The sequence below is a fragment of the Larimichthys crocea genome, chromosome XII, assembly GCF_000972845.2.
Source record: "Larimichthys crocea isolate SSNF chromosome XII, L_crocea_2.0, whole genome shotgun sequence".
Lineage (NCBI taxonomy): Eukaryota > Metazoa > Chordata > Actinopteri > Sciaenidae > Larimichthys > Larimichthys crocea.
In genome coordinates this window covers 5,302,773-5,329,128 of record NC_040022.1, presented here as the reverse complement: position 1 = coordinate 5,329,128, position 26,356 = coordinate 5,302,773, and the positions used below count along the sequence as shown (strand labels likewise).

At 38.9% G+C, this 26,356-nt stretch overlaps 2 protein-coding genes and 1 long non-coding RNA gene across 5 annotated transcripts; 2 read left to right on the top strand and 1 right to left on the bottom strand.

The window, feature by feature from the left end:
* The first annotated feature begins 1,068 nt into the window (after positions 1 to 1,068).
* On the top strand, positions 1,069 to 4,315 carry cd2bp2 (CD2 (cytoplasmic tail) binding protein 2). Its single transcript, XM_010744962.3, has 7 exons — positions 1,069 to 1,175; positions 1,425 to 1,551; positions 2,111 to 2,240; positions 2,388 to 2,545; positions 2,627 to 3,209; positions 3,295 to 3,380; positions 4,013 to 4,315. Exons 2-7 carry the CDS (start codon positions 1,477 to 1,479, stop codon positions 4,121 to 4,123), a joined length of 1,143 nt encoding a protein of 380 aa, XP_010743264.2. The 5' UTR covers positions 1,069 to 1,175; positions 1,425 to 1,476; the 3' UTR covers positions 4,124 to 4,315.
* A 1,166-nt stretch (positions 4,316 to 5,481) lies between these two features.
* prr14 (proline rich 14) lies at positions 5,482 to 16,904 on the top strand. Of its 3 annotated transcripts, XM_019275123.2 has the most exons (11): positions 5,494 to 5,606; positions 6,711 to 6,739; positions 6,838 to 7,013; positions 7,841 to 8,003; positions 8,092 to 8,157; positions 8,768 to 8,808; positions 9,286 to 12,147; positions 12,246 to 12,387; positions 12,931 to 13,040; positions 13,577 to 13,645; positions 15,001 to 16,904. In XM_019275123.2, exons 3-11 carry the CDS (start codon positions 6,871 to 6,873, stop codon positions 15,290 to 15,292), a joined length of 3,888 nt encoding a protein of 1,295 aa, XP_019130668.1. In that variant the 5' UTR covers positions 5,494 to 5,606; positions 6,711 to 6,739; positions 6,838 to 6,870; the 3' UTR covers positions 15,293 to 16,904. The 3 variants fall into 3 exon arrangements, with proteins under 3 accessions (XP_010743266.2, XP_010743265.2, XP_019130668.1); XM_010744964.3 differs by lacking the exon at positions 6,711 to 6,739 and having other exon boundaries at positions 5,482 to 5,606; positions 12,246 to 12,342; XM_010744963.3 differs by lacking the exon at positions 6,711 to 6,739 and having other exon boundaries at positions 5,482 to 5,606.
* Positions 16,399 to 19,531, bottom strand: LOC104930235 (uncharacterized). The gene is made up of 3 exons (XR_797364.3): positions 19,164 to 19,531; positions 17,711 to 17,931; positions 16,399 to 17,327 (listed from the first exon to the last, which is right to left on the bottom strand). It is a non-coding gene; the product is annotated as an uncharacterized LOC104930235 (long non-coding RNA).
* Positions 19,532 to 26,356: the final 6,825 nt, after the last annotated feature.

The window sequence follows — 26,356 nt, the reverse complement described above, 5'->3', positions numbered from 1 at the left end:
GTTACTTTTTACTTTTTTTCAGATGTGTTTTATTTTAATCTCTGATGGTGTGAAAAGCATATGTCCCTTGATAGATTTGTACAGCTTCTTTTTAGACATAAGAATGATCTGTTTATGACTATATCAGATGTGTTAAATCTTTGCTGCTTTTAAAGCAATTTCATCTAAGAATCTCTAAGTAAGAATCATTTTTGATATCAATAAAAAGCAAAGACAAATATTACATGACATGAAGGTGTGCCTCAACATTTCCTTGTATCTATTTTTGATACACGCATATCCTTTTTTATCCTTAAGGACCTTCAAGAATTTCAAATCTAAAAGAGTCCTAGGAGAAAAGATTTACACGACCTTATGTACTGTGGGGCCTTTCCTATACAGCATGTACCCACAGTCAAAATCAAACTCATTATGCTGTAGCAAAACCTCACTGAAAAATCTAAACGCCACTAGTTTCTTCTTGTATACTTGTATATTCAATTTAAGTTAATTATTTTTGATTAATATTGCTTTATACTACATTATACTATAATTTATACTACGACCTATCAAAAAAGGGGTTCAAATCACAAACACTATCTTTAGCATGAATTAATTTTGCTATGCAGGTGTGTTTATGTTATTTATTTGTGGAGAATGAACTGTTCAATTCACAAATTTGCTTCTTAAAATGTTAAACTGAATCTTGTGGAACTTGAAATTTTGGGTTTGCCGCAAAGTACAGTTTCTTGTACAGTACCAGTCAAAAGTTTGGACACAGCTCCTCATTTATTACTTTCTACATTATAGTTACCAGCCTCAGAAATCACCAGTTAACTGCACCTCAGGTTCGGGTACACATAAATGCTTCAGGTGGCAAAGCTGTCATTAAAGCAAGATAAATAAATGAACTATAAAACATGATGATTTGTTTACACTTTACTTTACCACATAATTCCATGTGTGTTATTTTTACAGTCTTCATCTACAATGTAGAAATTGTATATATCCCGTATTAGGACAGAGTATTTTATTCTATAAACTGTTAGATATATCACTATGTAAAACCTAATTCCTCCTTCCGCCAGGTGGTGGCGGTAATGCTCCCTGTCGTTAGTAACCAAGAAGAAAGCGAAGAAGAAGAAAACAAGCGAAGAAGAAACGAAAACGATCGTCGCTTGAATTATTTTTATCAGGTTTTTGCCACATTTCCAATGTTTTAACGCTGCCTGCATGTTTTCACACCGACACAACGTGTTAGTTATGATGTAGCAGTTAACTAAATGTGAGCTGGAGTTTGTTCTGCGGTGAATTGTTGTGCATGCGCTTTGAGCGCCTGCTGTTGTCGGCTAACATTTTTAGCAACATGAGCCGCAGGGTAACTCACGACGTTACAGGACTCCTCTGTGTGTTACATGTGCTCACTGTGCTCACTGATGTTACAGCTGCGGTGTGAGGGAATAAAAAGAGTGGCCGTCTCACCTTCCTGTAAGCACCATGCCGAAGAGGAAAGTAACATTTGAGGACGGAGATGGAGAGTTTGACCTGGACGACGACCTCCCAAACAAAAAGGTAACGGTGTCCCGTTCACATCACTGCATACCAACAACCATTTGATAATAACATTACAGTACGTTACATTATAAAGCCACACATACTGTAATCAGTATAACACGTAGCAGTCCTACCGCTGTATAACTCTTACAGTAAAACTGTGAAGCTCTGCTTGATCACCATGCGAGTGAGAGAATGCATTTATAATTGATTCATTGTCTTCACACCTCGTTATTTATAAAACTATCCTGGTTGCATGGATCATCTCTTTCCCTTAAAAATGCAGAAGTAATCTTTTCACCTGTCAGGCTGACGGTGTTTTCTACCTTTAAAAAAGGTTTCCTACCTCACAAAACTAACAAAACTAACAACTACTCTGTGCTCCTTTACACCTTTCTCAGCTTATGTCCTCCTCTGTAAGTCACTTTGGATAAAAGCGTGTGCTAAATGCAATGAAATTTAATGTAACATAATGTAATGTTGTCCGGACAAGAAAATCTTGCAAGAAAAGCGTGCCTGTTTTAAGTTAAATGATGTCATCTATAATGTTTTCCTATTTCTTTCACTCTTGAATTAGAGTTGTGAGCTCGTGAGCGGGCCAGGCTCCAGGTTTAAGGGCAAACATTCCCTTGATAGCGACGAAGAGGATGAAGGGGAAGACACAACCAGCAGCAAGTATGACATTCTGGCCAGTGATGACGTCGAAGGTATGTGTTCTATATTATTTAAGCTGTACTCATTTCAGATTTTTCCAGGCATGACTACATATTTACAATTTTCTAAGTCTTAATCCTCAACAGGGCTGGAGTATCAGGAAGTTTGTTACCAGAAATTGTGCTAACTATGTTTTTTAGGGCAAGAGGGAGCCACAATCGACTGTGATGAGGGAGTTCCTATCACACCTTTCAACCTGGAAGAGGAGATGCAGGAAGGACACTTTGACTCAGAGGGAAACTATTTCATCAAAAAGGAAGAACAGATAAGAGACAACTGGCTTGACAACATTGATTGGGTAAGAGCATTTTAGGTTATTCTGCTCTATATTTGACAGTTTTTTTAAGCAATGTGCAATAACTTATGTTATTTCTTGCAGGTGAGAATAAAAGAACAACCTTTCAAACAAAAGAAGAAAGGCCTGGGAGCCAAACGTACACGCAGAGCCGGTGATGAGGATGAGGCTGAGGAAGAGAAACAAAGAGAAGAGCAGCAGAAAGGCCGAGAAGGTGAAGAAAAAGAGGAGGAGGAGGAGGAGGAGACAGAGCCTGCAGAGGACCCACTGGCATCCTACACACAGCACCAGCTCACAGAAGCTGTGGTTGGACTTTTGCTACCTGGGGAGACAGTTGCCGCAGCACTCCGACGGCTAGGAGGCCTTGGAGGACGGAAGAAGGGCAGGCTGAGGGTCGAAAGTGAACCAACGGATGAGACAAAAAGGGATACAGAAAAGCTCGACAGGCTCACAGCACTAGCTGACAGATTGGTGGGATCAGGGATGTTTGAGATCTATCAGCAAACGTATGAGAAACTGGCCTATTTGATGAAAAGCATGAGTAGCAAGCAACCAGCTTTGAAACCTGATGACGATGACGAAGACGGCGATGAACTTGACATGTTTGCAGATACATTTGATGACACACATGGTAGATCAAAGAAAAAAGAGGAAGACGATGGAAGAGGTTACTTTATGTTACTACATTTTTCTACATTCCCCTTCAATATCACAAAATATCTTGTTTTGTTAATCAAGTTTTGTCTTCTCAGTGAATACTGAAGTGATGTGGGAGTACAAATGGGACAATGAGGATAATTCAGAAGTGTATGGCCCCTTCACCAGTCAGCAGATGCAGGTATTGGCTTACAGCAATTTTATTTTAAAAGTAGTTAACAATGGGCTCTCTAAGAAACTCCCCACTGATTACAGATTATGACTTCTTTAGAGATAAAGGATATATACAGCAAAAATATTTGTCTTTGTCATTGCTTTTGTTTTGACTTTCTGGGTTAAAAATTATCAGAACATGTCTCAAGACCACATTAATCTTAGTCACCTTAATCTCAATTAAACATGAATGACAAAGAAAGAAAATTAATAACAGAAATGTTGGATTACAGTTTTGGCTCACAAATACATAACATATTACTATTACTATAATACTATTCTTTGATTATCTGTGACATTTTCAAGATGGAATTGGCACAGTTATAGTGTACATATATAGTGTATAGTATGATATAGTCATATCAGAAATGTATGTTTAGTTATCAAGTGCATGCACAACCATTTAATCTGCAACTATACAGACACATTAAATAACATTTTCTATTGATTTACCCATTAATTTAGTTTTTGTCCTGCAAATCTATGTCTCTGCAAACAAGTAAATCCCAGTATGTTTACCTGGTCATTGGTTTGCAGACTAGTTCTACCTTTAACCTCAATCTGGCCAGGTGGGCTTTAATCTTCTTATCTGTTTTCCAGGACTGGGTGGATGAAGGCTATTTCAGCAGTGGTGTTTACTGCCGGAGGAAGGACCAGGAGGGAACTCAGTTCTACAACTCCAAGAGACTAGACTTTGAACTGTATACATGATTTATGTTCTGCATCAAATCATCAAATCACAACTGTCATGATCACTGTCAGCAACATTCATGATTTGCCCTTCAAGCTTTCTTATTATTTTGATCCATGGCTTTGGTGTCAAATCTGTCATTTTAACAGGGCCGTTGTTTTCTGTAAATTGTTTTTAAATAAATAATTCATCTATGTGGTGTTGCCATCTGCCATTTTCTGTTGTTGTTTTTCAAATGGCATCACATTATGATTTCATTTTCTAGCTCACGAAGGACTGATTTCATCCTGATAATTTAGTTAAGTTTACATGGCCATTCCACTTGACATTCATTTTCACAGCAATGTTTGATAAGATTATTAGAATTACTTCTCACAGTAACAATAATTGTTACTGTAGGGTATTTTACACTTATCACTTATGTACTTATACTGTTAATAGTTAAATATGCTGCACTACCAGCTAGTCTATTCAGGCAGCTTATTTTCAAACCACAATATTGAATAGCACATTTTCAGTGGAGTGCAATATGATGATAATAATGAAGTTTGACTCCACAGAGCTTTAATTATTCAGTTAGATACCCATGGTAATTATTACTTATATACTTTGCATGTAGTCTATACTGGTACTGCTTCTACGAATAATAATAATACTACAGGTTCTTAAAAAGTTGTACAAAATATTGTGCTAATTCTACACATGTTTCTACAAGGAAATTAATCAGCAGTTGTTTAATACCTTAAGTCTCTCTTTTCAAGCAAAAATGCTCAATGTTTCCAGGTTGTCAAAGGCGAGATTGTGCTTCCTTTCTTGGTCTTACGCCATAGTAAATGAAACATGTTTAGGTTTCAGACTGTATATGGCATCGTCTTGAGCACTAGGGTATTTTGTCGTTTTCTAGGACAAACATTTGAGAAAATAATTAAAGTCTAAATCTATAATAATCTGTGATAAAATAATATATAATACAATCATCCATTGCAACCCCAGCACAATTTTCTCAAAAGTAGTGATTTGTATCAAATAAGACGTGTACAATATTACAGTTGTTTAAAGTGTAACTTTAAAATATTTTTGTTTATATCAAATGTTCCAATAAAACGTCATGTAAAAAGATATAAGTAGTTGCAACATACAAGTGTGGTTTAATGTATCGCTGTGACTAATAAGTGAATTTGAACGCCCCCGCTTAAAATGTAGATGTTTTAAGATACGAGGTCACTCGAGGACATAAAAAAATATAATTTTTACGAGCCATTTGTCTTGCCTCCTCTGATTGGCTGACCCCATCCACGACACCTCAAACTCGCCCCCAATTGGTCAGATTTCAACACGGCGCTCCGGGCGGAAAACGAAGTCGTGTTGTGATTGGTCAATCCGTCTGTCTAGTTGTTGGATTTGTAAAAACGGGTATATACGAGTCACTGTAGGGCGCCGTCCGGCATGCCTTGTTTACGGTGAGGTCGGAATACCAGCCTGCGGTCCAGCTAAACGTTTCAGGTGAGTGTGTTTCATATTATTTAACCAGAACAACCGTTTGCAACTAAACTACAAAATGACGATATGTCCAGTTATCCCATGGAAACCATATGAACGTTAGGAGGTATGACAGCTCCGGGCTACGGCTACTCCCTGGAACAGAAACTGTATGTTAACGTTACACACTGAGTATCGGCGCCAGCCAAACCATGCGGGGTTACAATAATAAATGTGTGGTTAAAATGTTTAACTCACACTATTTTTTTTTAAGATAACTGTTGTCTACGATATGAACACGTTGGCCCGCGTTAACGTACGCTAGCTCATGTGTAAAAGTTTATATATGAGACAGTGTAAAATCCAGCAAGTAGACCTGACTCATCTTTGATCGTCGCTTCCATTTGACTGAAAACATCGACTGAAAATGGGCTCGTGTTTAATTATCTATGAAACCAGGGTTATTTCCATTTTCCAACATAGCTATCTTTATCAGAAAGCTTCTTCGATGTAGCAGACCATTCGCCAGCAGACTGTGAATTAATATTGATGTGACAACGACAAAGACAAATTCACATTAGCGCTAAAACTCAAATTTAGTCGCTTTCGTTTGATAAAGCTGCAGAAAATGACACATTAGCAGAGAAACACGTGTGAGATCTGTTTACAAGTTATGGAAACGTTTTTATTGACGCTGTCTCATCTCAACTAGATTGACTAATGTAATATGTCAAATTCCCCATGAACAGTCTTATAAATCCTCTCTGCTGATGGACTACTGTTGTCCACTAGCTGAATGTTATTTTATTTTATTTGTCTGTGTTGCTTTTAACAGCTGAAACAGTAATAGTCATTTATTTGATCTACATAAAATTATTTTTTTAAAGCTTATCTTCCAGCTTCTCAACTGGGAGGATTTCATGCTTTTCTTTGTTTTATGTGATGGTAATCTAGTCAGCTTGGGCATTTTATATATCAATATATAACATTTTTTATTAATTGAATTTAAAGGAACTCAATCTTTGAAAATAATTAGTTGCAGCCCTATTTGCTTTACATGTGAATGTTCAGTTTTGATAAGTAAAAGTAAAACATTTAAATAAAGTCCTAAATTACTGTTTATTTCAGAATAAACTCCCACCCCAGGGATAAGAAAAGTAAGTGAAGCCTCTGTTTTGAGATGTGTTTCAAAGTCCTTTTATTCTGATATAATACCCTGCATGTTTTTTGTTTTGTTTTCCGTTGTTCTTCACAGAGAAGGACAGACAAGGAGAGAGAGAGCAAGGGGATGTTGACTTATCCCTCTGACCCACTCCCTCAGATAGTTTGTCCAATGGATGAAGATGCTATTCCCCCAAACCGTTTCTGTAGTGCACCTCCCCACAGTGAACCTCCACCACCTCTCCTCCCCCTTCCCTCCATCACTCCCAGGTATACCTGTCCTGGCACCTTTTTGGTTTCTTTTGCTCTAGTTGTATTTTCCCCTTTTTTGTTTTGGGCACTTTCTTTCTTTATGGATTGAATCATTCAGGACTTGCATAGTACATTCTCTGGGAATGTTGCCAACATCTGAAACTGACCAGTTGCATCAGTGGTGATATTAAGAAAATGTGTTTTCTCTATTGGAATTTATCTGGCATACTGCTGTACATGATGCAGATTCACATGTCTACAAAATACTCTGGCCTCTGTGCCTGTCCTGATACATTACAAAAGGTTGTTTTATTACAATTACACCTCATATGTCACTAAAGTTAATTCCTTTTGTAACTTATTGCAGACTAAAATGGCATTAAGATGTCACCCAGTTTATATCCTGTCTGCAGCTGCTATCCATACAGTGTTTTTGTATTCCAGTCTTCTCTCGCTGATTGCTTCACGTCAGTTTCAGGAAGTCCATTCTTCCAGCAAAACTTCAATCGATATATCAATTTTAAGTGTGTTAACGATACAGGTTTGAGGACCTTTTTTTTAATATTTATCAAGTAGCTCTTGACAATTAATGTGTGTCAAAGTTATAAGGCTACACCTTATTTCAATGTGTCTGATACATATTTAATCAACATTTAAGTAAACGTTACAAGTATCTGATGGCACTCTGAGGATTGGAATCAAAAGTGATCTTGGTCAGGACATCCCTATTACAGATACTGATTCATCTCACAACTCTCTCTCACTCGCTTTTTCTCGCTGCATTTGAAATAAAAAGTGCTGCATAATGGCTAAATTTACTGATTTATTTATTGAAACATTTACAGTTGTGTGAATGATGGAATATCTGGACACAGAAGAAGTGGTCGCTTTCAAGGAATCAGAGGACAGGCTCCTAAAAAGCAGAGCACTACAGACACTGGAGCAGCTCAGAAACCATCCAGACAGAATCCGTCCCCCACAAAGAGACAAAGGGAGAGTAGGAATATGGTAGGAGCTCGACTTCAAACAACCATGTTCAGATTGTCTTCGGTAATGAAATGAGTCACTACTCACTGCTTATTGCTCTCATTTGTAGGTACAAGCGTCACAGCCGAAGCAGCCAAGAGCTGAAAGCACACATGGACAGGAGAAACAAAATGAGGTCAGTTTTATATTTCCTTACTGAATATGTTCTCACACTCGATTTTACAGACTATCTGCGTGCCCAGTGTGGTATATTTCATGTCATAAAGCTTTCGGTGTCTAATCTCTTTGTGCAGCAGCTGTACTGTATGCTACTGTATGCCAACACTGGAGACCTGTGCAGTGAACAGGGTGTGAGGGTTAATTGAGTGACTTAATCCTCCTTCACGGTCTGCTGCATCTGACACAGACAAGCAGTCGGGTGTCTTAATGTGACCCACTAATGCATAGACTGGAATTATTACAGAATGCAATGTATCTTCATTGTCTTCTTTTTCCCTTGTTATGCAAAATTGAAGAGCAAGTACCCGTGCAGGAACCATTGTAGATTGGCTGTTGTGTGCACCACTCATTTACAACAATTTAAGTCAATCAGCCTTTTCTAAAATCAAAAAAGTAATAGGTGAAATTCAGTTTAAATATGTAAAACTTCATAATAATCATGAACACACAGTTCTTTGTTTAATTTCAACCAGAAGTGAAAGAGATCAGCGCTGATGAAGTCAATGTTTAGTCAAACACTGTTTAATCTTCAACAGATGTAAAATACTTGTGTAATTATTTTGCAGGATGAATTTGATTTCAGTTTTGCAGCTGGGCGACAAAACATGTAAGTGTTGGAGCTAATCTTTCTTACCCTATGTATGTATAATGATTATTTGGCAGTGTTTACTTAGACATTTTTATTTATCTGGAAAAACTGCTCATGTAAGCTTTTTTTTTTTTGTGTATGCTCAAATTTTCACTGTATTCTATACAGTTTATAAAACACAATTTTGGAATAACTTTGAATAAGACCTGTATTAATAGAACAGCTGTGTGTGAGCAAACCATGGTCAGAGTCTGTGATGGAGGCAGTATTTTTCTATATGATCCACAATACCAAGCCAGTGGAAAAGGGACATTGATCTTGGCAGTTAATGTTTTTCATGAACAGGGATCTAATGAGTAGTATGATCCGAGATCTTGTATTGTTTTCATTGATGCTTTGACAAAAAAATATATATGTATGTGTTTTTTATTTGACTTTATGTTTCTGCTTGTGATTTCTGTTTGAAAGTCTAATTTCCACTTTCTTTTCTTGCAGACAAAAGGACCAGAAAAGCCCACAGAAAAAAACAAATGTCTCTGCTGCAGAAAATGTAGCTGAGCAATTTTCCGACAATACCACACAGAATCTGGACACTACTAAATCTGACATGGTTACATGCATGGGATTGGCTGATGGACACGCTATTGAAAATGCATCTGTCCCCAAAGGATGGGTGATCGGGCCCTTGTTTCAGTCATTCAAGTCGAAGATGGCCAGTTTTACAGAGATAGTCATGAGTCCTGTTAAACTCTTTAAAGCTAATAGTCCCCCACAGTCCACGGACCATCCAGACAAACTCGATGAATGTGTGCTACAGGCCGATGGAATGTCTGATGCTGAACACTCTGAGCCAAGCGATATGTTTCATGCAGAAGCACAAAGTGAGAATGGGAATCAGGGTGCTGAAGCTAATCAGCAGAGGCTCAGTGAAGAAGGTGCACAAAATGCAAAAATTGCTGGTATTAAATATTCTAAAAAATTATCGTTTGAGTTGTCAACACACAGCTCTGAGCAGGCATATGAATGTGCAATAACTAAGACGGAAGAAAACGTACCTGATTCTGAAGACAGTTCCTTACCCTGCATTGTTTATGAGGACGTTTCAGAATCTGTTGGGTCTGTTTTTAGGTCCTCTATACTGTTACAGCCCTCTGTCAATGTAAGTGCCTCACATGAATCCAAATTAAAGACATCTAGTACTGTAGAGGAGCAGGAAGGAAAACAGGCTGCCCGGCTGAAACCACTGCCTAGGAAATATACAGGAAATAAAAGGAAGGTTACCTCTAAGACTTTTACATCTGAAGTCAAAATGGAGGAGTCCAATCCAGAGCTTATTGATGAGCAGCTTTCTCAAATTACTTTAGTCGAATTAAACAAAGTTGACTTAAGTGATATGAACAGTATGCTGTTATTATCTTCCTCAGTCTGTCAGCCTGCTCAACCGGAAACTGACTGTCCTCAGCATGGTGATGATTGCAAGAAAATAGAAAGTTGCCACTTGGTTCACCAAAGCCTCCAGAATAACTTAAATGACAGCACTAATAGAAGGACACTGAAACCTAATTTGGATACTCAGCAGTTGGAGTGTCAGCCGGACTCTGAAACGTATTCAGCTACAGGTCTTAGGAGAGCAAAGACGGAGCTGAAACTGGACTGTCATTCCCAAGACTTGAAGAGAAAAAGATTGACCGTGGATATATGTACAAAGCAGACAAAAAAGCCACCAAGAAAGGACATTTTCTTGACAGATATCATTGAAAATGAGAAAGAAATGTTGAAGTCTGCGAGAAAAGGGCCAGCTGTTTTAACAAGAGCAACTAAGAAAGGAAAAACTGGACAACAAATGCTTGCTACGATAAATGAAACCATGTTAAACACACAGACTGAAAGTTCCTCCAATGCGATGTCGGTTTGCTCGCTGGATAAAAGCACTGGCGTGTCAGTGGACAGCAGCAACAAGGTGAAGCCCAGTGGTTCATGCAAAAGACTAAAGACAAGAACAGGTCTGGGTAAACCTGATGTAAACAGTGATAACAGTATGGATCTGGAAACAACCATTGCAGTCACCTCTACAAAACAAGCTGATCAGACGCCGTTATCAGAAGTCTTTGTCTGTCCTGATATAAAGCAGCTCCAGAGCACAAGACAGTGCAGGAATAACAAGAAACCACTAAAACGGAAATCACCAAATCAAGCGATTTCAACTACAGGAGCAGACAGCACATTGGTTTCTACATCATCAGAACTATCAACAGAGCCATTAGAAGTCACAACCACAGATTTTAATATCTCTCAGCATCTTCAAAAAGAAGAGCGTGGGAAAACAGGGCTGAACCAGCCTCCCAAAAGACCCAAAAGGGGTTTTAGAGGTGCTGTTAAATCATCTGTGCCTGATGGTAGTCAAGAGACAAAGCAGTGTACCCCTGACCTTCCTCTGATAACCAAAGAAAATCAGTCTGAAGAGAGCAAAGGTAAAATCTCAGTGGACCCTGTATACTTTGAAATGATACCTTTTGAAAGTCAACATGGTCCTTCACCCTCCGGACTTCCTTTAGACCGTTCTGTACTATTAAATAATATAGATCGGAAAGAAAAGGGTACTTCTTCTGTGGCAGATGAGATATTTCCCAGTGATGCTGAAGCTACTAGCCACAACAGCATCGGTGTCTCTATGCTAAGGTCTAGTGCGAGAAGGGTTAAAAGTAAGCCAAGGAGAGCAGATAACCAAAGGAGAAAATGCAGGGTTTTGCATAGGATGACACGTAAAGGTGAAGAGGTGTCAAACTCCGTCACTATGGATGATACAGACCTGGCGACAGCAGGTACACACTCATCCGAAAATGGCTTGTCGAGGCAGCTGTTACGCAGCTACTCTTGCCCAGAGATTCCTTCTCTGCATTCACAGCATCACAGCAGGAGCCACACACCACACCAGCATCAGTCTTCACACACTTCTTTTGTCCATCATACCCACAAATCCTTACATCGGGCTCGGCGGCACACAGTCTGCAGTATAGAAGTGGAGAGAGAGATTGCACCTCTCTGCCTTCGTAAGGAGGTGTACCCGTCCAGAAGATCTCTCCCGTATGATGGCATTACTCAAAGCCTGTCTCCCAGTCTTGCACCGTCTCCCAGCACTTCTCTCTCAGCTCTTGCCTCCTGTTTCCTTTCAAGCCCCCTGGCTTTCCTTTCTAAGAAAGTTGACAGCAGGGGAGCTGTTGCCAGCCCCAGCACTTCCAGTCATGTTCCCTCTCCCACCTCCTCTTCTTCTGTATACCCGCGGAGCCCCACATGGCGCCTCTCAGCATTCCTCCAAAGAAGTGACTCCTCTAGTGCTAGCATGGACTCTAGTAGGAGGTAAGATGTGGGGGTTTTTTTCTCCTTTTTTATGATAATGCCAATGATGCTCAAATGTTTAAGCGCTGTGCTGATATCAGCTCTTGGCTTCTTTGCAGTGGGATTCCTTTGGAGTGTGAGATCGGGAGAAGACAACAGAGTGAAGAGGAGGATGATGGCGAGAACACAAGCTCATCCAGCCAGGAGTTTGAAGATGTAGGGCTGAGAGAAGAAAAGGCTTTGTCTGATTCTGAAATCAAGGTTTACATTTTTTTAAATTTTAGTTTAGTTTATTTAGTTTGCGTTATGAAATGTAAATGTAAATTACTGTATTCACACTCAGGTATCAGTTACTGTAGGTACACACTTAGATAACACTAATTTAGTCTAATACAACAGCCAAGGAACAAATTATTCATAATAATATTCAGTTTTTATTGGAGCTGTTTGTGAAGTCTTGATTGAAAATGCTCATTTGATGGCTGTGGTTTGTGGTATTTCAGTAGTATTTCTTGGTCTTTTATTGGTCTTGGGCATTTTTTCCATCCTATTTCTATCAATTCAGGTGAATATTAGTTATTAAATAGTTAATTATATTTTAACCCATTAAAACTGATTGATTCAGATCTCTGTCCAACATTTTGTAATATACATAAGCATCCACCGTTCACATAGTTACATCTCTTACTACTGTAGATATGACATTTGTTCTGTGATCTCTCTGTCTGTTTTTACCACTGTGTACTTTTGTCTACTATATTTTGGAATGATTTCGGTTGCTAATTTTCTTTTTCATCATCACAGGTGGTGCAAAAGCATGAGCAAAGAGGGAAGGTGTCGTCCATTAGAATTCGGAAAACTTTACCCAAACCTCAGAACAACCTGACACCCATGGGCCTGCCCAAACCCATTAGGTAAATTCCCCATATAGATTAACATATTCTGAAACCTGTGCTTGTCGCTACTTATATTGATGCATGTCTCATACATACACAGATGTGTACATCTAAGTCACCAGATAAAATCATATCATATAACTCATCAGACTTCATTTGACCCTTATGTGAAATGTTGGTTGATCATGTGCTACTCTCTTTGAAACTCTGAAACACTGAAGTAACTATAATACCATCATAATTCCTGACACATGTAGCAAGTTTAAAGAAAAATCTTGCGCAACAGTTTTCTAGTTAGTGTTACCTGATCACCAGAAATACGGGGTCAAATTCAAAGGTCTTTACATGTGATGAATGTAAATATACAAGGTCATGTTTAATTATTTGAAACATGTGCAACACTCTTAGTGTCTGAAAGTAGGACAAATTCTGCCGCTCTGCTCTACCGTTGAAAGTCAATCCTTGTCAACACATGTCTGTCGTTTATTGAGCACTGATCAATGTTCAAACTGATTGCAACATTGTTTTCTTTTTCTCTGTATGTTACACCACAGGCCGAAAAAGAAGGAGTTTAGTTTGGAAGAGATTTACACCAATAAGAATTTCAGCAAACCCCCTGAAAGGTAAGGTCAACATTAGAGCAATGACTGTATATTATATGATGTATATAAACACACTGGCTATTTAAAATATGTCATTAGTCTTCAACAAATATGAATACAGTCAGACAACATAAACTGCAGCTTCACCAACTTTTCATGTTAGACTTTGGAACGGTAAAACCAACTTTATGACTAAGCTGTGTATCTAGAAATATGGAGATTCTGGGGGATATATTCTGTATCTCTTTGTTAAATCTACTCAAATTAATAATTAGTAATTAAATTACTCTATATACAGATGTATGAGCTTGAAGCACAAAATGTATAGAGGCATAAATGCCTTGGGTGCAGCCTTGTAAAGTAAACCTGTGATGCTGTAACAGTCATTACACCACAAAACTGGAAATTTGGTCCATTTCTCGTCCATCAAACAAACTACATACTAGCTGTCGACAGTCACCATGTTGCTATTCCTGAGTCAAAACAGCTGTTTTGACACAAGTTTGACCACAGGGTGGCACCAGAGAGAAACTCATGTTACTTCATGCAACATTGCATAAAAATTGGTATTTTTGCGATTTAGCGCCATTAGTTTCAGAATGCAATACCACTGTCTTAAATATGGATAGTTGTACAGGAGTATTCGTTATGATTATATTATTTATGATCAAAAACTAGCAAGTTGACAATTAAACATCAAGCAAGTTTAAGGACGCAAGACATAGCAGCCAGCTAATATTACTTACTAGTCCAGCAGCAAGAAGCCCAGCACAGCAACTGTCTTTAGGCGACGAAAAGGCAGTCCAAGATTTACTCTTGTATGGTGACTTCTTCGCTCACAAGAGAGTGAGTTTTCTCTTCTTAGCATCTTCTGCCAATGTGCTCTTTGGTCTCTTTTTGCCTCTGTCATTATGTCCATAGAGGCTGCTAAACCAGGTTACATTGCCAGCCTGCCTATCTCCAGCTCTGTTAATTACGATCACTTCCCCAGTGCACTGAGCTCACAGTCTGGGCCACCTGGCTATAAAACTGAGCTAACATTAGCTAACAACAGCTACAGTTTACTTGACTCTCTATCAGAAAACTGTAAATCATTGAGTCACAAATAAGTCAGAGAGGCTGACTTAGTGTCATAAAGCGTGACTCACTTCTTGCCAGATCAGACATATGGGGCGCAGGCTGGGAATGACACCATTCACCTGATTACGTCATTGTGTCATTAAAATGATTTTATGTTATTCACGGTAGAGAAGTTACACAATGTTGCTTTAATTCAGTTGCGTAATGGTTTTTTGAATTAGGAGTGAAATGGTGGCATTTGTGCATCATTTATAATTGGTAATATCTTAAACTAACATTTGTTAATTTCGTTTCAGCCGGCTTGAGACCATATTCGAGGTGCCTCTCAATCGGCGGAATGGCTCCGAGTCCTGGTTTGGACAGAGGCGTGTCAAGCGATTTTTGGAATTCTTGGAGGTTGGCGAGGTCAGAAAACCAAAGAAGCCACTTGTTGGTGTTGGAAAGGCAGGTATTTCGTCTTCCAGGACAAGACGAGGGGGCTTCCCTAAAGATGAACCGTCCCTCAGTGTGCAGGATGTGGACTCACTTCTCTGTGCCAAACTTGATCAGCTGAATTTGTGGTTGATTCGTGATCAGAAAGACAGTTGACAGGTGCCTCTTAAATGTTGATTGTTTGGCAGCCATTAAAAAATACAAGGCATGAGTTAATGCTCTTCATGACTATTTCTAATTTTTCAACATGAAGATTCAAAGCTGAGTCTTCCAGCTCTTTTTTTGTCAGCACAATCAGTGTAACATTGTTGTGGTGACAAATTGTTATTGAAGAATTACATTTTCACTCTGTAGCATGTGTAACCTGCAAGTTGAAGAACACATCACAGCACCATAAATGTGTTGCCTCATTGATATTGCTTATAAACATAATAGTTAAATGCATTATACAGTAAATACTGCACTCAAACCTCTGCCGTCCATTATCTCCCTGGCCACTTTCCATCTGCGATAAGTGAAACTGTTGAGAATCAAATGTTGACGACCTCGATTCAAACACGTGTACAGTATCAGCATTTTCATTATATCTTCAGTTATCTCAGACTAATCAGAATGTTACAAATCTGGGCAACTCCCCTGCATGGGTGACGACACTGTTTTGTTGCAATGTTTCTTTTCAAATACGACATAAGTGATAGTGACCTTGCAGCATAGTTAGTTATTTTATAAAGGCAGCTATTTTTTGTTTAAACGCTGAATATAACGTAAACATGCCAGCAAGAGATTCATACACGTTGCAACCAATTTCTCAACCAAGTTTCTGTCCTCAAGTTTGATGTAGTCAAATGTGTCTGCAAGCAGCATGGGCTGTGCGAGTCATTTTACTCAGCTCATGGCAGACCCTGTCCAATTATTCAGTTAATTGTGTTTTGTGAATTCATGGCTAAAGAGGTTCTTTTGTATAAAATCTACCTTTTAGAAACAATAGACACTCCAGAGAGCATTTCTAATCAAAAGTGGAGATTTCACTGCTAGTTGGCTTTTTATTACCTGTGGTTCTCTGGATTGTTTTGTGGTGTCTATATTTGTATTTCAAATGTAACTTCTTGATAAACTGCCTATGTATGTACTTTTTTGACAGATTTTTATGTGGTTGCCTTAACTGTAAGATTTTTTTGTTTAGATGTTTTGTAGGTCTATTTGTAATTGTCGCTGTTTTTATGACAGCATGTCAAGATGCTTCAAGCAGCTCAGAGCACACGCGTTTCTGTTGTTTTATTATAAAATTGTTTCTTTTTATGTTGGTGTAAAAGTACAACATATTGATACATTTTACATTAATAAAGCTAATATGGTAACAATGCAATAATGCCAAGGTAATGTTGGCAACGAGCAGGATCTTATTATATTCTGAAGAAGCACTGCCATCCCATTTTATTAAATTGTGGACCCAATCCTTGACAGACATGTGTATGTTGATACTTTTTAAGTTGACAGATTGAGTAATTTATTGTTTTTGTAGTATCTGTAAGTATATACAGCATCTAAAAATGTTAAATTGTACTGCCATTTAAAGTGCAAACATATTAAGGATTGGGTCATTACTTGAGAATGACAATTCAAATCTTTAATATACTGTATAATGTATATGTGTCATGTAGTGCCATGTCCCAAACTATAGTCATGCTGGATTTTATATGTTCATTTAGAATTTTGATTGTCCATATGTTCATATATTGTTAAATAAATATTACAGCGTATAAAAAAATATGCAAAAGTTGTACGATTTCTAACACCATTTTTTACAGTGGTAAAATGGTTAAGAGGAAGAAGAAAAGTGTAAACAGGAAGTGATATATCCGCACAAGGAAGGACTAAAGCAGTCTTTTTTTGTGTTTTGTGTAACTGCCAGTGTCTTCATGTCTCCGTGGTTTTCAGTTGTAGATAAGCAGCTTTTGTACTGTCTGCTGTCTGTCTTCATGAATCAGAGGAGCCACTCCACTCCAACTACATGTTATATCTCCTGTAGAGGTCTCAATCAGTCTTGCAGAGTGAGAAGATATGAGATCAGTACCATTAGTATGGGAGCTGAAACCAGAATGGAAATCCATATTACGATGGAGATGATCCCAAACTTCTTTGCCCGTTGTGAAAACTTTGCAGCTATCTGTGAATCTGACGTTGTCTCAGCCTGTTGAAGTAAAGACAAGACGATATTCTGAATTAAGGGTTTAATCAGATGGATCATGAATATGAAATGATACAGTACAACTGCCAATAAGCAATAATCCAGTTTATCATTTAGTTCTGTGATTTTAAAAAAGCTCTTTAATCCTAAAGGAAGGGATCTCTTCACAGCTGGTTTGGAGTGTTGTATTAAGGTGATACGTGTTGAGAAATCATTTATGATTAAGCACCACAGCCTGTCGTGGTAAACATGACCATGCCATGTGCAGTTCACTGACGCCATAAACTTATTCTTGCAATTACTGACATTGCAGTTTGTAGCAACAGGCAGAATATGCAGCTTTAGGCTTTGGTATTTAGACTGACAGATGGAAGACAATAAAATACCTTGACTGAATTTATCAGAGCTGTGATTCCAATGCAGGAGAGCCCACAGATGATGCTCCAGATGGCTAGTTTTCTGTGGTTCTTGTCATAACAGCAGGAGGAAGCACCCTGTTCAGCGCAGATCACTACTTGATTGCATGTGTTATTATGTGTGTCACCTGACCCTGCTATGAGACCCAGCTGGACGTCTTCATCATGATTCTGGGGTAAAGTAGACATTTCTGCAAAACATAAGAGCATGATTAAGAAAGGTTTACTTGAGTAATTGCCATAATTACGAAAACCTTTTCCGTTTCAAGCGAGGAAATTACCAAAGATAGCGAAAAGCTAAGAACATTTTTATGATCTGGGTGCTTTATGGTTTTAACTTTGCTCACACCTGATAAAATTGTTTGTTTTTTAAGATTAAGGGGTGTTTGAGGAACTGGTTTTACTCTGTGTAAGGTCAAACCCTGCTTGGGTAAATGTTTAGGTAATTCAAATGTGTGTACCTTATGCCCCAGGGCAGAAACTTGTATATTGTCTTTTCAGGATATTGTTGAGATACAATGGGACAGATGGCCTCTGGGGGGGTGGTTTTATTCCTCCCAACTACAAAGAATTTATTTGATACCTTCTGTTGTCCAGGTAAAAAATAAATAAAAATGCTGTTACTTCCTTTAACTGACTGCCCAGGAAATGCATGCTTTGCTTTGATTAATGCTAAAAACAGAAAAAGGTGAGCCCAAGCTGCCCTTGTGACTTGTGTTTACCTTATTAATAGTTCATAAGCTACGAGGAGGTGCCTCGAGCAGTTTGACCTACTGGCGTGTTGCCTACAGCACTGGGAAAGAGAACCCTAGGTGTGTAGAAAAAAAAATACAATACAATGTCCCCTGCAAGTCAAAACAAGTTCCATATTTAGACACTATGCTCTCCCTGACTCGACTGGGTATTTCCAAAATGAAAAAGAAAGTAGCTTTTGCATGGCGCAACATGGGGCTCAGTGTCAAGAATCCCCTGTTATCAAAAAAAAAAAAAAAAAAAGAAAGCTTGAAAAACTTGACTGACGACACTTTAAAAATGCGAAAACCTCCTGCTTGGCTGACAAGTTTTCATGGTGGAATGAAAACATACAACTTATTTTAATTTTGATCATAGAGCAGCATGCCAGCATACATTTGTTACTTGAGAAAATCTAGGCCTGACAGCAGAGATTTAGATGTGTTCATTTAGGTGTTAAGTTGCACAGGCCTGTCAATCATTTCTAGTAAGAAACTTAATGATTCTGGTCTGTGTGAGTTACAATGAATAATAGGGTTTCAGTTGTGTAATTATACAACAGAAAGCAAAATCTAAAGGATGGTTTTCAAAGACAAAACTGAGTTTACACAACTTGAATAAAGACAGATGTCCCTGTTTAAACATAATCAAGCCTAATTTAAAGATTCTATTCTTACTTTAAAGCACATACCTGTTAAAAATTAAAAAGGTAAAACCACTCCTCAATCTGAATACACTTCTTCAGTGAAACAATGTGTCCAGTGTGTTGTTTAGATATTAAAGCCCTGAGATGGTAGGCAGCTGTCTTGTCCTCTCTCAAAATTCCAGTGTAAGGCGACCACTTCTTCCTTTAGATATGAAACCTTTCGTGAAGATTTCCACACGTGGTCATCCAAAAGCATTTACTGCTGTCATGGTCATATGAGTGCAAAAGACAACAGCTCTGAGGCAGACCTCTCCCTGTGAATATAAGCTGTTGAATGACAGGCAAGAGAGGTGGGAGTGAAACTGTGTGTGAAACCTCCACGCCCATTTGCTGTGCAGACACTTTTTCCCTCCCACACATCACACGCCATACCCTTCCTTCAGTTCATTCTTCTTTCACTTGGTTACTTTAGATCTCATATTTTGTTCCTTGTATAAGAAGATTAGACTTCCTCTGTCCTTGGTTAGTCACAGTTTCACATGCTGTGAAATATTACAACCTTTCCCTCGCTTCTTCCCCATACAACATTCCAGAGGACCCGGGAAAGGTGTGTCAGCACTTGTCTTGCCTGGAGGTGAAACAGCCACACATTCCAGTCTATGTCATAGTTTTTTTAAGTCAACTTGGAAGCATAACAATTTTTTTTGTTGTTTGTTTTGGTTTTTTATCTTCTATACAGCAGTTCCTTAGCTTTACCTTAAGTAATTTTGAAACATACTCTTCTTTCTCTTGTTCCCCCCAGTTTGACGCCATTCATCTACTCTATGACTCAGAGATAAGACATATTTACTCCCACCTTGGCTCAACAATTAATGACTACCTGACTGCATTTTTCAGAGCTGACGCCAACCACTGTACACTACCAGCCTCAATGATAGCAGGATCGTTCCTCTTTGTGAACCAGAGCATGGACAGGATCTGTTGTGACTTTTTCTTCCAATTGTGACACATTTGTGTCTGCATCATATCAGTATTATTCATCATCCAGTTTGATTAATTCCTCTGTGTTTTAAGGAAGTAGATCAGATTTCCTTCTCTGGTTGTAATCCATTTTGTGCTTTTGTGCTTTGTCTTGGTAACATAAGTTACTGGCACTACAAGTTTGGTCATACTCAGGATAATGAGAGATACTAGGACTGGTTAAAGCAAGACTGGAGAGATTTTGGATCTAGACATATTGGCTCAGACAAAGAACAGATTGTTCAATGATTGTCACAAACAGTAACAAGGTGTGTTGTGGACTGATTCCAATATCATACAGGAACATGCTTACTCACACATCTAGATTCAGGAACAGCTTCTTCCTTCCAACAATAACCCTCCATTCCCTCCCTATGACATCCCATGTCTCCTGGCTCATTCTGTGTGGACAATAAAGTTTGGTGTATGAGTTAGAATCAGCGAGTTTGACTGAGAAATCTAGTAAGGCATACTGATTGGTCTGGATGTAAGCTAACAGGTGGCTCTCAATTCTCAGTGGACACTTCCTGAATTATGTTTTACAGCAACAAACAGAACTGTTAACATTAGGCTGTAAATGTTTAAAACCTGCATAAAACACAAAAAACTGAAACTGAATTATTATACAACAGTACATAAGAACACTACATATTACTAAATATCCAACACCGTATACACCCTTTTCATAACATACTGCAAATACTTTGACATTTTTAATAGACATTTTGCATACTTCAGTACTTTTTGCTAACTGGACATTTCCAAACACCTCTGTTGATGGCTTCATGTGACCTAAAAAACATCACATGAAGCTGCCGCTGTTTCAAATATTTTTGAACTTTTCATCCTCAAATATGAGAACAGCTAGTGAATAACTGCAAAAAAAAAAACATACATCTGGATAGATAATTTGGTTTGTTTTTGGTTAACCAGCCAGGTAAATATATAACTTTTTTGGGACACCACTAACTGCTCTCTCTCTCACACACACACACACACACACACTAAGGCTGAACAACAGTAACAAAATATATATTAAATTAATTAGACTAAAACAGATAAAACCATATTGTAGTTATTTTGACAGTACTGAAAGGATTCATAATTTGCATTTTGTCACTTTACCCTAATCAAATGTGGGGGGGAAAAGAAAAGAGTAAATAAAAAAAAAAAAAAAAAAAAGAAAATTTCAATGTTTTCTAAATTATTCAGCCCCATCATACACTCACACGTCATGTACAGACAACCTCTGCCTAGCCACTACTACATCTAGCTCAAAAGAGCATTTTTCAGTGTCAGAGTTTTTGTTGTCCGAGACTCAACAGTATCTTCTGGATGAATTCAAAAGTGTTCTTCATACCCTTTGGGTAATCCAGATGGAGGGCATATATTAAGCCAACAGGAGGCAAAGTGCTTGTGTTTATGTTTCTTTCAATGATGATTGCACTGGTGTTCAGCTCTTGGGGTCTGACTGTAAGAACCCAGAACTCCGTAATGCGTCGTGTCTAAACCAAACAGTGAAGCTAAAGTCTAGTTTACATAAATCCTGCAGCAGTTACATATTTATTACAGACACAGGAAAATATTACTCTGGCTAAAAGTAACCTAGGTGTGTATGTATAAACTTATTGCATCGTTATTATATTCTGACCTGGTGTGCATCATAGAGCAGCTCAGTGCCTTTATATATAAAATATTACTGTATCATGCTGTAAAGTGACATTGCCTGGAGCATGTTACAAAATTATTATATAATTATCATGATGGCATCATGCAGTGATATTTACACATTTTGTAGACATGCTGATCAGCCTACAAACTAATCTGTAGTATTACATTTCCAACATAATGTCATGAAACTTATAAAGTCTCATATGTTTTTCTGTTTTTTTGTCTTCATAGACTTGAAGAGGGGAACCTGGAGGAGCACAGTGAGCTCATGACCGAACTGCTGGAGGGGCAGACAGGGCCTCTGATGCACCAGCACACATATTTAGTCTAGAATTATAATGTTGAAATATGTTGTAAGAATAGTCATTAATAAAAGAAGATCAACAGATGTATTTGCTGTTTTTATTTCAATGATATACATGTGAACATGTACTTCCCAGCAGTGTCATTATGTGACCACTTCAAATCATAGTGACTTGTATTATGTATATATCTATGTATATTTACATGATGGGGCAGCTGCAGCCTAATTTACAAGTTCAACTCAAAAAAAACAACAAGACTTTGTAGATATGTTTATTCTTTTAGATTCATTTAGTTTGAACGTAGAATGAGAATTGCTGGCCACGATCATATAAACAAGCAGTAATAGCAGTAAAAACTGTGTATTGGTGTGCTGCAGCTCTTTCATTCTAAGATCCTGACAGACCATGAGCACCATGATTCAGAGATGTATTGTTGGAAGAAGCCCAGTGAACTTCTGCATGGATCTTACCAAATCAGCAGCTGCTGGCGCATCTGTGTATCCCACACCCAAATGATACATCTGACAGCTTCAGCAGATTAATAGGAGTGAGAAGGCGAATTTTCCTACATTTCTATCTATGAATTATTTCTGTGGAGTGAAATTTGTGTCCTTGGGAGCAGTTTACAAATTTCTTTTTCAACAGTTTTTTCTCTCCCTCTCCACTTTAGTTCTCGAACATTCTACTAATACACATCCATTCATTTTTTGCCATGGTTTTTGGTGATTTGTAGGCAAACCGTTTGGCGAAACGCTTAGCCAGAGCCCTGAGGAGTTTTAAAATAATAAAAACAAAATACCAAAGACTTTATCTTGTCACATGTTAGTGTTGTGTAAAATATGCCACCATGATTGGAACCAATGCAGAAACATTACACTACCACACAGATTAAAAAACAAACAAACAGCCAGCTCGGTTACATGAGTATAAAAGTATACCGTGGTATGATGCCCCAGTAGAAGTGGTGGGCAGTGTTGGGTATAGTTACTTTGGAAAGTAGTTAATTAGGTTACAACGTTACCATCAATTTAAAGTAACCCGTTACGTACAGCGTCACCTATGAATAAAAGTAATGCATTAGAGTACTAATGCGTTACCAAACATTAAAAGCCATTTGCAGCGCCTCGCACATGCTGCAACTTAACTGACACAGACACACAGCCTCCTTTAAATGCACCGAGATGTCCTGACAACCAAACTAACTCTGCAAGATAACAATAACAGGAAAGAGAGTCAGTAATATGCTGACTTATTTTTTACAATAAAACATAAAAATAACACATAGAAAATGAAATAAAATCAATACATAACAAGTCCCAGACAGATATATCAGTCCATGCTCAATATGTTACCAGGAAACAACCACTATACTGCTGTTGTCCCATGTTAAATTCACTGACCACAAGTAGACCTCCGGAAAGCAGATCCCTGCATAACATCCAGTCCACCTCCACCTTCATTTCCATCCCACTCCTACGCAGTACTCTTTAATAAACTGGTACTCCCTGTCAGTAAAGTACCTGATGCCCAGTTGGGTGCATAAGTTATGCAGGTCAGTGATGGGGATATCTACGACCCTGCACAAAGCCTCGTAAAAAGAGTTCCATCTGGTCGTCGTGGGAACCAGCAGCTTTCTCCTGCTGAATTTTTCCACAGTTGCTGATGCTAATGCTGATCTGCTCACTTTGGTCCAGAGTGCCGAACATTTAGCGATGGCACTCCTGTATACTGCCCGAGTGTCACTGTTGGAAGATTTTTCTATGTCAGTGGTGGATATGAGATTCAGCGAGGGAGACGCGCATCTGTGGTGTGGAGGGAGACTGATCATACTGTCATTGCCAACACCATCAGAGCTAGACAGTACATTGTTTAGATCCTCGAAAGTGACACTTTCACTCCCATCTTCCTCCTCCTCTGTTTCTGAGTCTGAGGCCGTTTTGTGAAACACCTGGAATGCCTTAACAAAATCAGATCCGTTGTCAGTGACCATGGCTGTCACTTTCCCACCAAGGCCATATGACACATGAATTTGTTCAATCTGCCCGGCAATGTCATGCGTGTGCCGTCCTCTCACCTGCCTACATGCGATTGCAGCTTTGTCCCTACTTCAGAGTGGAGGGATGTATCCAGTGTGCCGTCATTCCCATGAAGCTCTTATTAGCTGTCCACAAGTCTGCCGTGGTAGAAACATATTCCAGATCTTCAAATGTTTGTTTCAGTTCTTTCTCCATATCTAGGTAGGATTTGTCCAGATAGCTTGCAAAGGTTTTTCGGTCTGTGATACGTGTCGCTGGGATTTTACTTATTAATATACGGAAAGATGGAGACTCCACAGTTGTAATTGGAGGCATCTCATCCACATACCCGGCCACAAGCTTGTGAATTTCACTGGTAGAGACAGTTTTAGCTGAGCTAAAACTCAGATGCTGTTGTTTTGGAGCTGGTGCACCACCGTCGTCTTCCTCAGCAGGCTTTGCTACCAGGCTGATAGAGTAGTGCAAGATGTTTTTTTAAATTCAAAGTGGAAGCTTTTACCAACGCAGAGTGTGCGTTTTACCGTTATGTTCTTGTCCTTTTCGTTGGTGAATTGAAAATAATGTGCGTACTTCCATGACTCAAAAGCTGTCCTCTCTGACATCTAGCCTTCGAAAACACACTCTCTCTCTTTCACACACACACACACACACACACACACACACACACACACACACACACAGGTAACGTAGGTCCGCAGGGCACCTGGTACCTTATTCACATTAAATTAAATGTCTTCATCATTGTGACTGCCTCTGTCCTCTATCAGCATTACTCTCTCTCTAGCCGAGCAGAGAACGGTTTTATCATGTGAATAAAGACCAGCAGGTAAGCCAAGGTGAGATGTCTGGCTGAGGACAGAGGCAGATTTCCATTTGACCAACAATTTACAGTGCAATTTGTTGGCCTGAGGGGTGACAAGTAGCCTCTGTTAGCTGTAACACTAAATGATATGATTTATGCTTTGCTTTTTTCTTCAGTTAATCTTGAACTCACATTTACACACACTGTTTTTCAGCTCATAGTTAAGTTAGCCTTGACAAGAATCCAATGCTACGTGATTTGGCCTGTGGTGGCCCTGTGGCGGTTGCTGTTGCTGTGGAAAAATGTTGTATTGCCGCCAGAACAGCTCTGCTGATATTCTCCACTAACGCTGACTCGCCGGACATGTTTGCAGAGCGACCATGGCCGACAGTACAGTGTACCGGGTGGAGGCAGGCAGGGGTAGGATCTTGCTGGCCTTTATGCAAGTGAACATGACAGATCATGTCATGTCAGTCAAAGTTAGCCTCTCGTGGCTGGCTATAGTGACTACAGGTCAAAAGTCCCGCATCCTTCATAAAAGTGACACTAAAAACTCAAAGTACTCTTCAAATAAAGTTTCTCCAAACGTGTTATTCTAGGTACTTATTGTCACGATAATACATGTCCAAGAGTCCATTTCCCAGGATGAGATGGGTTTTATTTTCTTATTTGAAACTACGCCCCAGTCTAGGGGTGCCTAGAGCATAACTTGAAAGGGTCCCAATCTTCCCCGAGTCCCAAATAGCCACTTACAACAAGTTTTATAGAGAAAAAAACTTCAGGGTGGACCAAGGCCCAAACAACAACCAAAACAACTCTCTGGAAAATAAATCACTAATCTCAGAAAACAAATGACAATGGACTTACCTCCCTAACTAACGAAAACAGGAGAAAACGAGATTAACACAAACTGCCAGTCCACCCCTACTTTCCAAAACTTAGCAATCTAGCACAAAGGATTTCACCAAAAGACATGTGGCCAGAGAGGAGGATGGGGAAGTGCTGGTTGTCCACCTGACATCCACCGTCTTGGCTCCTTATGTCCCAGGTGGTTCGCAGCTGCAGCCAATCACAGGCTAGGGCCTGGAATCACTCCACCAATCATGTCCCGGGGATGGCACATCCCTATTTACATACAAAATTGAACTCAACAACAACAACAACAACAAAAACAACAACAAAACACAGGGCACACAAGCAAACACACAGCAAGCTGCAAAAAATATGACCACAGTCATAACACACTATAAACACACTCTGAGCTCCCCGAGCTTTATTTTGGTACTTCCGGTAAACCGGCATTTTGAATTTGCTTATTAGTTAAGTACTTAGTTTCACACAGAGATTTAGATTTAACATTTAAATTTAACATTTAGATTTAACATTTAGATTTAGCATTTAGGT